This window comes from Lissotriton vulgaris, chromosome 1_1, assembly GCF_964263255.1.
Source record: "Lissotriton vulgaris chromosome 1_1, aLisVul1.2, whole genome shotgun sequence".
Classification (NCBI taxonomy): Eukaryota; Metazoa; Chordata; class Amphibia; order Caudata; family Salamandridae; genus Lissotriton; species Lissotriton vulgaris.
The window spans coordinates 785,226,484-785,240,614 of record NC_141685.1 but is presented as its reverse complement, the minus strand read 5'-3'; the positions used below and the strand labels follow the sequence as shown (position 1 = coordinate 785,240,614).

The 14,131-nt window shown below is 46.3% G+C and overlaps 1 protein-coding gene across 4 annotated transcripts in view; it reads right to left on the bottom strand.

Annotated features, from left to right (window-relative positions):
* Nucleotides 1-14,131, bottom strand: part of SUCO (SUN domain containing ossification factor) — a 696,748-nt gene that overhangs the window by 500,815 nt on the left and 181,802 nt on the right. For all 4 annotated transcript variants that reach the window (XM_086956303.1, XM_086956322.1, XM_086956311.1 and 1 more), the window contains exon 2: nt 12,484-12,571. In XM_086956303.1, coding sequence (XP_086812429.1) covers nt 12,484-12,571 — 88 coding nt within the window. The remainder of the gene's footprint in view (nt 1-12,483; nt 12,572-14,131) is intronic.

Here is a 14,131-nt window from a genome sequence, read left to right as displayed (position 1 = left end):
AGAAAATTGCCTTCCTCCCCAGACCCTCTGAGACAATATGGATGGTCTGCCCTGTGAAGCCTGTGTAGTGTGGTCCTCGTGTAGTATACCCGGTGCAGAATTTTAAGCTGCACCAGTCTGAACCTAGCTGAAATGTCCGCTTCTTTCAGTGACGCCAGTGACGCGTTCCAGTCCGTTTCGTCCAGGTTTCCCAGTTCGCCCACCCATTTCCCTCGCAGCTTGTCTAAGGGGTCAGGTAGGTTATGTAAAAGCTTACGATATATAAGGGAAGTGTCGCTTGTCTGCATAAATTCAGTAAGCAAACAAACCTCCAATGAGGAAGTTTCTTGGACCTCTGTGCCCTCACGTATGGCTGCTAATAGTGTGTGTCTGATTTGGACATATCTATAGGTTTCATTGGGGCCTATATCGTATTGCTGTCGAAGTTGTGAGAAAGGAACCACCCCTCCGTCCATCCACATGTCCCCCACCATGGAAATGCCAATGTTGTCCCACTGCGTGAACCCTTTACTGTGTCGCAGATGACCCAGTGCATCCCACAGAGGAGTGAGTTTCGGAATTACACCTCCCCACTTAAGCTTCGCCTGTGTTCTGTACCAAAGCGCCACTGTGTGTTTTGTCGGACCTATGAGCTTCGCAGCACGCCCCTTGTGATACAGCGCTGCCAGCAAGCCATGCGTGCCCAGCTGTATTCTATCTGCCTAGTAGGCCGGATCGTCCTGGGGGACATGTAGCCAATGGTTAATGACTTTGAGTTGCACTGCCCAGTAGTACATCTATACGTTTGGCAAGGCTATCCCCCCCCTCGTGCTAGCTCCTATTCAGTTTGACGTGCGCTATTCGTGGCGGGCGGTCTCCCCACAGCAGACCGGTTATCATAGCTGTTACTTGTTGGAAATAGCGCTGGGGCACTAGGTAGGGGGTATTTTCAAGCACATATAGGAAGCGCGGCAATGCCATCATCTTGAAGAGTGCTGCTCTTCCCAGCAGCGTCAGGGGAAGGGTCTTCCAGTGATGCATGTCGCGCCGTAGGCGGTCAAGTGGCGGTTTCAAATTTTGTTCATAGAAGTCAGTTGCGTTCCGTGTGACTTGAATTCCTAAGTACTTGAAGGCAGTATCTGCAAACTCTAGGGGACAGCCGGGGAGAAGGGCCAGCGCTGGGCCCTTTAGCACATAAATCACAGATTTCGTCCAATTAATTGTGTAACCAGACACTATCCCGTGATTGTCACACAGTGCCAGGAGTTCCGGAATCCCTTCCTCCGGGTCCATCAAGTAGACCAGCATGTCATCTGCGTAGAGGGAGACCCTGTCTTCCCAGCCGTCTCCCCAGCAGACCCCCTTGAACAACGGGGTGGTTTTGAAGATGGTGGCCAGTGGTTCCAAGACCAGCGCAAACAGTAGGGGCGACAGCAGACAACCCTGTCTTGTCCCCCTGGCCAGCGGTATCGTTCGGGAGATGTGACCGTTCGCCGACACATGCGCCATCGGATTTGCATAGAGGAGTTTTATCCATGATATGAATGTGGAACCAAACCCCATGTGGGCAAGTACTGCAAATAGATATTGCCATTCGACCATATCGAAGGCCATTCTAGCATCAAGTGACAATATCGCCGCCGGCACTTGTAACTGCGGCGCCCGCGCCACCGCCCCGTGGACTCGAAGGTTTAAGGCAGTGCTCCTGTGTGGCATGAAGCCTGATTGATCCGGGTGGATCAAGTGTGAGAGTTGGGGCATTATTCGAGTAGCCAGCAGTTTTGCCAAAATCTTGGCTTCCGCACTTAGGAGCGATATCGGGCGGTAGGACGTGCATTCTATCGGCGGTTTGCCCGGCTTCGGGATTGCGATTATCGTCGCCGTGCGTTGATCTAACGGGAGGACTGCAAGGTCTAAACTTTCGACATACATGGCTAGTAGGGGCGCACCCAGAACCTCCAACATTGTCTTGTACCATTCGATAGAGATCCCGTTGGGGCCTACCCCCTTGCCGGATTGTATTGCATTGATCGCCAGTTGTATCTCCTCTAATGTTATATCGGCTTCCAACTCCGCCACTGCGTCCTGTGAGAGAGTGTGCGTCGGCACATTGTGGAGAGCAGCCATCGCCGCTCCCGCCAACACCTCCTCGCTCGGGGTATAAACCGTCTGATAGTGGTCGGCCAGTTTGGAGACTATATCTGCCAGGCATGTGAGAAGTGTTCCATCGGCAGCGCGCAGCTGCAAGATACTCTTACTACCACCCCTCTTCTTGTCAACCCAGGCCAGTAGTTTACCCGCCTTGTCCCCTACATCATAGATTCTATGTGTAGTCGCCGCTATGTTATCTATTGTCCAGCGCTTCAGGTGATCGTCATGTTGCTCTTGGCGTAGCTGTAGTGCATGCAGTGGGTCTGGTGTTGGGTCCGCCATGTGAGCAGTGTTTGCTGTATGTAGAGCTAATTCTAGCTCTGTTATTTCCCTTCTCTGTGTGCGCTTGTGCCCTGCTATGGAGGAAATGGCCTGCCCCCTCAGGACTGTTTTATATGCCTCCCACAGGACCGAGGGGGACTTTACGGATGCTGCGTTTTCAGTGAAATAGTGCCGGGTGGTTACTTTCAGATCTTTCCGTATAGACGGAACCTTCAAGTATCCCGGGTAGATTGTCCTGTCAGGAAAAGACCCATAAGAGGATATGTCCAGAGTCAGCGTTTTAGGGGAGTGGTCTGAAATGCACCTGGGTCTAATATGTACTCCATCAATAGTGAGGAGGCCGTCGCCCAAGGTAAGAAAGTAATCTATTTGGGACAGACTACCATGTGTTGCAGAGTAATAGGTAAACTGTCGCGCAGTGGGGTGCATGTGTCACCATACATCAACAAGTCCTTGTGCCTCTAGAAAGTCGTTGAGCCGCGAGGGTCCAGGTGTTTGCGACCGTACTGGGATCTATCTTGCGTGTCATTAGCTACTGCATTGAAGTCCCCCCCCTAAGGACAAGGTCGCCCTCCTGCAGCTCCAGAGAAAGTCCCCCAATGCCCGAAAAGCAACGGCGTGGAGCGCTGGCAGAATGTAGACTGACACTATGGTCAGAGGTCTGCCTTCCCACTGCCCATGGACCACCGCGAAGCGGCCCTGGTCGTCCGTTTTAGTGTTTTTGAGCATAAATGGGGATGACTTCCGCAACAATATGCCCGTTCCGCGCAACTGAGAAGTGAACTCAGAGTGCGCCACCATGTGATAGCCCCGCCTGTCTAATGCCTGACATGTTGTGCCCATGAGGTGGGTCTCCTGTAGGAGAACCAGTGCTGGCCCTAGTCTCTTTATGCTCTGCATAACCAGACCCCTCTTAATTTTGTCTCCCAGGACCCTCACATTCCACGATACTATCTGAAGAGGTGTTACATGCGTTACCTATGTGCCTCCATCTGAGGTGTTATCCTGTGAGACGGGTGCCATACCTAAGCAGGAGTTGGGTATATGGGTGCGTTCTGGATGGTAGCGCACATGCCCTAACCCCCCCATCCACTTCACCAGTGTACCATTCCCGCCGAGTCCTACTGTTACATATTGAGTTAACTTTCCAATAAACAGTTCCCCTACATAAGGGAATAACAAAACAAGAACTTCATTCCCTTCGAACTCCCCCCTCCCTGCCTCCCTGCTACACGGACCTTGAACCAACCGCCCGCCCCCTCAACTTAGAGTGCTTGACCCATCCCCCACACCAGATACTTGCATGTTGGGGTGAAAGACCCCCCGGAGTCGGAGGACCCTCATACCCTCTTAGGAGTCCCGTAGCCCAGTGTCCAAGGCAGTCCGCTGTGCAGGTATCGTGTCCATTAATCAGCAAGTTGATACCGGGTGGTTATTGTTATGTTTGTTTCATCGGTGAAATCTTCCCTCGTTGGGGAGCGCTCCGCCTCTTCAGGCCCCGACATTCGTGATCCTGAGTTCCCTTCAGGTCGCTGACCACGTTGTCTTCTATTCGAGCAGCGAGGCTGACTGACCTGTCTCCAGCCCTCCAGCCACTCTTGGGCCATGTCAGGCGTGTCAAAAAAACAGGTTTTGTTGTCTGCCACCACCTGCAACCTGGCCGGGAACATCATTGAGTATGGAATTTCGGTATTGCACCGTTACATCGCAACCTTTACAACGGGAGTCTATTACAACGCAACTTTTACAACGCTGGTTCCATTACATCGCATGCCTTTACAACGCATGACATTACATAACAGATGCTATTACAACGCATGCCATTACAACGTAAGTATAGGTAAGTATATCATTTTTTTTATTTTATTTAATATTATTTAATTAATTTAATTAATATTAATTTTAAATAAATATATTTATTTATGTTTTCTAATATTATAAATTAAATATATTAATTTAAGTAATTTTTAAAATAAGTATGAGTATAGGAGTATATGTTTTGGGGTACTGAGGTATATGTTTTGGGGTGTTTGGGTATTTTTATGTTTTAGGGTTGGGTTTGGGTTTTGGGGTACAGGGGTATTTTTAGGTTTTAGGGCTGGGTTTGGGTTTTGGGGTACAAGGGTATTTTTAGGTTTTAGGGCTGGGTTTGGGTTTTGGGGTACAGGGGTATTTTTAGGTTTTAGGGCTGGGTTTGTGTTTTGGGGTGCAGGGGTATTTTTAGGTTTTAGGGTTGGGTTTGGGTTTTGGGGTACAGGGGTATTTTTATGTTTTATGGGTTGGGTTTGCGTTTTGGGGTACAGGGGTACTTTTAGGTTTTAGGGCTGGGTTTGCGTTTTGGGGTACAGGGGTATTTTTAGGTTTTAGGGCTGGGTTTGGGGTACAGGGGTATTTTTAGGTTTTAGGGCTGGGTTTGGGTTTTGGGGTTCAGGGGTATTTTTAGGTTTTAGGGTTGGGTTTGGGTTTTGGGGTTCAGGGGTATTTTTAGGTTTTAGGGTTGGGTTTGGGTTTTGGGGTACAGGGGTATTTTTAGGTTTTAGGGCTGGTTTTGGGGTACAGGGGTATTTTTAGGTTTTAGGGCTGGGTTTGGGGTACAGGGGTATTTTTAGGTTTTAGGGCTGGGTTTGGGTTTTGGGGTTCAGGGGTATTTTTAGGTTTTAGGGTTGGGTTTGGGTTTTGGGGTACAGGGGTATTTTTAGGTTTTAGGGCTGGTTTTGGGGTACAGGGGTATTTTTAGGTTTTAGGGCAGGGTTTGGGTTTTGGGGTACAGGGGTATTTTTAGGTTTTAGGGCTGGGTTTGGGTTTTGGGGTACAGGTGTATTTTTAGGGTTCAGGGCTGGGTTTGCGTTTTGGGGTACACGGGTATTTTTAGGTTTTAGGGCAGGGTTTGGGTTTTGGGGTACAGGTGTATTTTTAGGTTTTAGGGCTGGGTTTGGGTTTTGGGGTACAGGGGTATTTTTAGGTTTTAGGGCTGGGTTTGGGTTTTGGGGTACAGGGGTATTTTTAGGTTTTAGGGCTGGGTTTGGGTTTTGGGGTACAGGTGTATTTTTAGGTTTTAGGGCTGGGTTTGGGTTTTGGGGTACAGGGGTGGTTTTAGGGCTGTGTTTGGGTTTTGGGGTTCAGGGGTATTTTTAGGTTTTAGGGTTGGGTTTTGGGGTACAGGGGTATTTTTAGGTTTTAGGGCTGGTTTTGGGGCACAGGGGTATTTTTAGGTTTTAGGGCTGGGTTTGGGTTTTGGGGTACAGGTGTATTTTTAGGGTTCAGGGCTGGGTTTGGGTTTTGGGGTACAGGGGTATTTTTAGGGTTCAGTTTAAAAAAAAACCAAATTAAATAAATTAAATTAATTATATTAAATAAATTAAATTAAATTAATTAAATTATGTTATTTACCATTTATAAATTAATTAAATTACATTTAAATTAAATTAATTAAATTAATTACAATTATAAAATTAATTAAATTAATTACATTAAATTAATTATATTATATTAATTCCATTTTTTAATTAAATTAAAATAAATTAATTAAATTATATTAATTAAATTAAATTAATTACAATTTTTAAATTAATTAAATAAAATAAATAGAATTACATTTATTAAATTAACTTAATTACTATTTTAAAATTTATTTAAATTAAATTAATTAATTTAACTTAATTACATTTTTTTTAAAAAGATATACTTACCTATACTTACGTTGTAATGGAATGCGTTGTAATAGTATCTGCTATGTAATGACATGCGTTGTAAAGGCATGCATTGTAATGGATCCTGCGTTGTAAAAATTGCGATGTAACGGTCTGCGTTGTAACGTCATAGATCCTGGAATTTCTCTTGCCCTTAACTCCTTTTTTACATTCAGAAAAGTCCTCCGAGGACGGGCAACCTCCGCTGTGTAATCTGGGAAGAAGGCAAGCGAAGAGTTCTGAATCTTGATAGGAGGGGACACCCTCGCCCCTTGGAGAATCGCGTCCCTGTCTCGGAAGTTTAAGAGTCTCGCCAATATGGGTCTCGGCGCCGCGCCCGGTTTTGGTCGTCCTCCCGGGACTCTGTGTGCCCTTTCGAATAAGAGGGAAGTTGTCAGGCTTTTAGGTTGGAGCTTCGTTTTGATCAGATCTTCCACATATAGGTCCGTCGCTCTAGTGCCTTCAGACTCCGGAACCCCAAGAATCCGGACGTTATTCCTCCTTGAGCGTCCTTCCTGGTCATCCAGCTTTTCTTTCAGGGATTTGTTCTCGGCCGCCACCTGCTCCATTGCCGTCTGTAACTCAGACACATCCTCCACCAGCGACTTGGCGACCACTTCGAGTGACTCCACCCGTTCGGACATTTTGTGGAAGTCGGCGCGTATCAGGGTGACTTCTGTAGAAATCGAACCCACTGTGGTCTGCACCTGTGTCAGTGCTTTCATAACGTCTTCCAACGTCACTTTTTTGATCCCATTTCAGTCAGCTTGTTTTCCTGTGGATATCCTCGGCTCTGCGTGGGGCAAGCTGTTCTTTTCAAATGTGAATTTATCAAGGCGGGTCTGCGTAGTGCCGCCCATCGCGCCCCTGCCCGCCATGGCGTCTTCGTGCAGCGTCTCTCTACCACTGAAGTGGTTCTTTGGCCTCAGGGGTGTAGATGTCGATGGGGCAATTAACAGTGCCCTCCTTTGTCTCACGGGTGCTCTGGTCAGTCTACGCCACTCCTGGTCACTCTGCCTTATCACCAGCTGGCGTTGTTTGCCACACCATGTGCTCTGTAATACCCAGGTATACTTTCCTCCATCACCTGTGGGGCCCGCGCTGTGGCTCCGCTTTCGACGTCCCTGATGGATGGCCCCACCTGCGTCAACCTTCCAAGCCTGGGGGGTTGCCCTCTTTCAATTTAGGCTCCTTCGTGAGGGAGAAGGCGTTACACTGGAGATTCACCCCTCTCATGGACGTAGGAAGACCCTGCTCCGTCTAGTGTCCCAGCGGTGCCTCAATGCCGTGTCAGGTAGTGTGCCTTATGCTGCAGTGTCCTCTTGCTGTTGGGCTGCTTTGGCTGTGTCCTCGGTGAATCTGGATGCGCAGGTATGGGCCAAATTTATTCTTGCTGACGTCCCACCAGAGGCGCTTAGTGGAATTCCTACCCTGTTTTTAACCCTGGGCCTCACGTAATGCCGCCACCAGAACTGCGACTGTTTATTGCTGCGTCTTCCCGCTGCCTCTCCGCTTGCCCCATACCTCCGATGTGCCTGTAAGTGCTGCCGGTCGTATCACCGCCGCCGGCGCTTCTCTCCCGGTGCCTGCGGCGTCGCTCACGTTGGTTTCACTGCGCACGCTTTCGTTGCCCGCAGTCCGGCCTCGCCTCACACTGTCTGCGCCTCCTTTAGCTCTGCAGTCATCTTTATTGCCGCACTTAGTTTTCTTGTAGTCGCACCACTGGTGGCCGGTTGTCGCCGTCTCTCAGCTCCGCCACCACCTCCATATACAGAGGCAGGGAACTTCCGGTGATCTTCTCCCGGACCTTGGGCCCTTCCGCCTGGCCGCTCTGGATACCACAACTCAGTGCTCCTCGTCTATGTACAGGCCGCCGGACGCCTCTTACACAACCCGCACCCGGTCACGGATTTCCACTGGCTCTTCTGCGCTCGGTTCCGCCCGGTCCTGAGCCCCGGGACCTTCCTTCAGAGGACTGGGAATGAACGGATAATTAATCTGATTGTTGGAGAAGCCGCCCTACTCACAGAGCTCTCCCTTTACGCTGCCGCCATGCTCGGTTGCAAGCCACTCCCCGTAGTTTATTATTTATGAGTATGCACCACAAATGATTTTGGAGCCCGTAAGGAGATTCTTCAATCCAGATATTGGCGGCTCTGATCAGTCCTTTACTTTCATCAACGAATGAGTGACCAGTGACTGGGGAGCCTTTTGGAAAACAGGAAACTAATGGTTTTTGGACCACAGCTCCAGTGGCCATATGAAAAGGAACTTTTAATAAAAGGATTGTAGGGAAGATTGATTTTCAGCCCTACGGATTGATGTTTTTAATCAGTGTGCAGTACACAGAAGAACACGTGTAAAAGGGAGTCAGATAAAATCCGTACTGACATTTGGATACTTACGCGAGTGAAGACTCCATTGGGGAGAACCGAGATTCTCCCGACATCCCATTTATTTCAGAGGATGACTGTGTTGGTAGACGCCATAATAGATTTGTAAGACTGAAGAAGGTGGTTTACCAGATTATACCACCGAAACGCGTTGCTTTGGTTTTTAGACGTCACCCAAACCAGACCGATTCCACCAGGAGTAAAATAACTGTCTAATGTGTTATTATTATTATTATTATGTTTCTTATATAGCGCCTGAATCGACCCCCGAAGGGGTATCTCTGAGCTTGCCTTGGGAACCCGTCCTGGCTTTTTCCCTGTGAGATAGCCCTTACAGGGCATCCCCAAGGTGAAAGCCAGGCATCCCGCCGCTGGGGGCCGTTGTGGAGATTAAGCAAGCTTAATGCCCAGAGTTGCAGAGTGTGAACCCATGATTAGGTCAGGCACCGAAGCGAGAATTATCGAGTCCATGGACATTTGAGCTCAAGACCCTGCCGCGTCGGGAATTGAACCCTGGTCCCGGGTCGGACCTCTGTTGAACCAGTGATTACAATATTTGTTTTTCTCCTTGGTGTGCGACTTCAGACCTATTTAGTCTACGATACTTTATTGTCTGTAAGATGCTCCCATGTTTTTGATATAAATTGAGTTTTAATATATGACACACATGAAGATGGATATGTTTTTTTTTTAAACAATAAGGTTGTGATATATAGTTCTTGAATTTTTTTATAATAGGATTTGATCAAATAAAAATATATTGTATGTTAATCTTTTGGTTTCTGTTCAACTTCTGGTGATTTGACTGAACAGGCATGAAAGGAGTGTGGATGTGTATGCTTTAAAAGAAACCCAAAGGGAGTTTTCTTTTTTAATAGTGTCTATTTCTGGCGTCCTGTCCCTTTGACAGAGAAGGACCCCTCTCTTTATATTGTTACATGTTCTATTATTTATGAGAACACAGATCCGCAACCTCCTCAATGTATGCTTGCAGGGGGTAATGCATAGGCATGCGTTTGTTGCTAATTTAATTCTAATGAAATTTATATTTTTCTAAGATGGCGGCACGTTGCGTTATGGCTTAATTGCATATGCGCATTGACCCAGATGACTGCAATGCTGATTATTTTGCCAAAGACAACTCAACCAAGATGGCTCTGGATGACGCTTGCATGCGTAACCACAGTTTCTAGGTTACAGATACGAGTCTTCAGCACCATGCCAATACACACTTGCAATGTGCGTGTGATCAGCGGAATGTTGGACTGTTGTGTAAAGGCAGAGCAGCAGTTGAACTGTCAAAGTTTTGGTGCTATCTATTTGCTCTCCCCCAAGTATCTAAACTTTAAGCCTTTGATCTGCCAACAATTACACAGTCAGTCGCATACCCAGTGGCAATTCTGAGTGATTCTTTCATAAACGTGCAGTCATTCTGTAGCGGCGAATTCATTTGAGTAATATTAATTTTGTACATAAAAACAAATTTCAAATTTGCTGGCTGACATAGGACGATTTCCTTACATGTTGATCTCTAAATTCCAACTCAATTAGTCTTTAGTTTTGCATTAAATATATAATCTTGCAAATCGCTTCAAACTTGAATGCTCATCACCGGTAGAAGTATGATATAATGATTTTTCCGATTTTGAGTGCTTTGTGTTGGTCTCCAAAATTGTACAGGTCAAATATATTCAAAGTCGTTGAGTAAGAAGACTTTATTATCATAACCAATACAAGAACGCTCAGGTCACAGCGCTCGAGGAACACGTCCGCTTGCTTCAGTCATCAGCTCAGCTGTCAATCTCAACATTCTAGAATGGACAGCTGAAGACAATTAGAGAGGCAAAGGGGTACGGTGCCCCTGAGTGGACAAAAGTTAAATTAACACAACAGTAAAGAATCTCCTTATCGTCAAAATGAACAAACCTGGAACAGGAGAAGAATCATTCTTCGAAAAGAGAAAATGTTCTTTCAGCCATATTTGAAGAGGTGAAAAATATCCTATTAGAGTGAATATGGATCTTTGGCTCTGATGAACATCTCTGACCCGAGAGAAGCTCCTGGTTTTGAATACGGGTAATATAACCTAAATGATGCCTCACTCATTTAGCGCATGTTGCAGCCCGATGATAAAATCAGCCTTCAGACTGCTCTTCCATTTAAAAAGGGAGGCTACCAGGAACATCTGGCTGACACAGGACCAGTCACACGGTTATATCACTAGATGCTGTACAGACTAAGTAACTCAACTGATGGCGTCTTACCCCCTACCGCCACCTTGTTACCATTACCTGCTACTTTCTCAAAAAGATTCTTAACACAGTCTTGACGAGCCAGTTGTCAGAGTAAGGCTACAAGAGGACACCCTGAAGATGAAGATGGGATCTCACTATGAACCGTAATGAAAAATTAGGGAGCAGATTTCAGGCCGAATTGTAGTAATAATTAACCTTGTATGTTTTGACTTTACATGTTGCTAGTGCTGCTGTTTGGGAAACAGTCACAGAAGAGTCACGGCACTCAGTATCAGAGGTTACTTTTCTGGGACATTGCTACACTCCCGTTGTTGGAAAATCCCTCATAACTTCAGGAGATACATCAAGGAAAAGAAGTCAAGGCAATTAAAAAGGCACTCACGGGGATGTATTTTTCTTTTTGCTTATGAAAAATTAAAAGTCCTGTCTGCATGGACCTCTTTCATCTTAAAAGTCCACAACAAACTGCCCACTCATCATGCTGCCCTGGCAGAGCAAGTTTGACTCTTAAAAGTCGTCTTGAACCATTAACTTGTTTCATTGCAGAGTCAGAGAATGGCGTCTTAGAGCACAGAGTACCCGGTAATCTTCCAACATGTGGCATGTATTGTTAGCAGAATGCTGGCAAATGACCAGCGATTTTAGTCACAAGTTTGAAACGAGGTCATTGCTACCAGCATGATGTGTCAAACTGCAACCCTACAATTGCTTTTCACAGCTGAGGTATGATAAATGTGCTCTATAAATATGGGGATAATGTTTGGTGCTGCTTCTTTTATGAAGCAGAAAGAACAGAGGCTGCACGGAGCGTGGTTTTAATCACTCTACACAACTGCATTAAGGATAGTCCACAGCTGTGGTAAAGTCGTAATCAGGGCATAACAGAGCAATGAAGAGCGATATTTCAGCAAGCGCCCCGACATTGATTTAGGGATAGAGAAGAAATAATCGTATAACAATAATCTTTAGTAATTCCTATTGGTGCCCTCTCCCGTAAACATGAATTAAGACATGCTGTATCATTTATAAGTCTGGTGCCACCTGCACACAACTCTAAATGGCAGACAAGGTAAAGCTCTGCAGCGGTCAATTTCAGACACACCAGCATTGGAATGACAAATGTTAAACTATATAGGTAAAGGCCAGGCATGCTACTGCTACCCGCCTAATGCCTAAATTCCATGCAGACTTGCATCACACCATAAAGAACACCTTGCCTGCAAGTAACAACATTCACTGCATCCGCAGTATGGACGCACAAAGAAGCAGTATTGTATGTATGTATGTATGTATAGGCATTTATATAGCGCACTACTTACCCGGAGGGTCCCAAGGCGCTTCGACCGCTGCGAAACCCTTCCTGGCTTCCCTGAGAGATGGTCCCTTAATGGGTATCTCCAGGGTGAGACCAGGCATCCCCGGCGGTCTGGTGGGGCCGTTAGTGAAGATGAGGCAAGCTAATGCCCAGAGTTGCCGAGTGTGATCGCTGATCAGAGTGGGCACCGAGGCGAGAGAATTATCGGATGGGTGTGGAGCCCAGCCTCCTTAGGGGGTCAAGCAAGCTGTGATCAGTGTCCTACAAAACTGTACCACATTATTCGTTAAAGCACGTCTTTGCTTTACAACCAGATATGTGTTTCATAAGTGCCAATACAGACACCCATAAGTACTGTGCAGGAAGGTGTGTTGTGTTCATTTGCAGGTTAACAAACCTACCCCAGCCAGTTACCGTACCTTTTTCTGGATGGTCTCATCTTCTTTTAACGAAGCACCATCCTCAGAGAAGCCACTTTCTTTCCCAAAAGCATGCCAACCGGGAGACCTGTGGAGCAAAACACAAAGCAATGAAAAAGCCTGCAATATAGAATGCAACTCGAACATTAAATAGAAACCAACTATCGACATAAGTTTGGTGTCAAAACATCATTTAGTTTTTGTTCGTGCAAAATAAAGGTGTGTCAAGTATATAAAATAACAATACTGTATACAAGCTGTGAACACTGAACAGAAGGAATACGATTCTAGTTAGTAGACGCCAAGATATACTTTACATTTCTAATGAGAACAGCGGTTGTCAAGCATGACAGGTTTATAGACAAATGCAAAAACAACAGTTGGACAGAATGCAGAACAATGTCATACATTCACCCCAGTACAGAGATCTGGGCCTAAATCCATCGTTTTTTGCACTCCACACCACCCCAGTTCAGACATGGCCATATGCAAATCCGCCTTGACCCTGTGAATCATGGGAACAGTCCAGCCCGAACTGCCAAGCCATGTCTTTCCTGGACCGGAATCAAGCATCCTAGGACCGGTTTCTGGCTATCAGCCGCCTTCAGCCAGGATAGCTTGACTCCAGTGGTGTGGAGAGCATGGGACTCATGTCTGAGCATACCCATCCCACAATGTGAAAACAACAGTTGATGAACAGAATGCAGAACAATGTCATACATTCACCCCAGTACAGAGATCTGGGCATAAATCCATCGTTTTTTTACATGCTCCGTCCATCACCACCCCCTTTTGTACCACTTTTTTCGCCATAAGTTGGCAGGGTATGCTCAGACGTGAGTCCCTTGATCACTTTGCCACTGGATTCAAGCAAGCCGGCTGAAATGCCAGAAACCGGTCCTCGGAAGCTTTTTTCCGGTCAAGGGAAGGCATAGCTTGGCAGTTCAGGCTGGACTGTTTCCATGAGGCACAGGGTCAGACTGATTTGCATATGGCCATGTCTGAAGAACTGGGGTGGCGGAGTGGGCTAAAGAACTGTGATGGATTAAACCCAGATCTGTTGACTGGGTGTAAGTGTTTGATTGGTACAGATGCTCCGTCCATCACCACCCCCTTTTGTACCACCGGGTTTATAGACAGGCAGAGCTGGGGACTAAGGGCCAGATGTATCAAAGGGTTTTGCCCATTCTGTCTCTATATGGATATATGCTGATACATATGGCCCTAAGAGTCTACGCTGCTGCGGATATGAACAAGTCGTTAGTTTATTTTTGTGTTTTTCAATATATGCAAACGTTTCCTTGGTATCAGTTTTGCTACACATAAAAATATGCGATTCCACATAGACGCTGCTCCCAGTACCTCCATCTACCCAGTTTACTTGGTATTTATTGTTTGTGCAAAACTGGCTAGTTAAGCAAACTTTTCTGGCAAAAAGGCACCGGTGAGGGTGACATTCTTAAGGGCAAACAATGTTGCTGGCACAGTACGATCCCAATTTCTGTTACTAATACTAATCGTTGATGCTACTATTAACAAAATGCCGTTTCATTCGTAGTAGTGCTATTAATCAGCAGTTCCATTACTAATGACAAAATTGTCCCTAGTGCAGAGGATTAAGACTGAAAAGCGAAGGCCAGGGGGGATG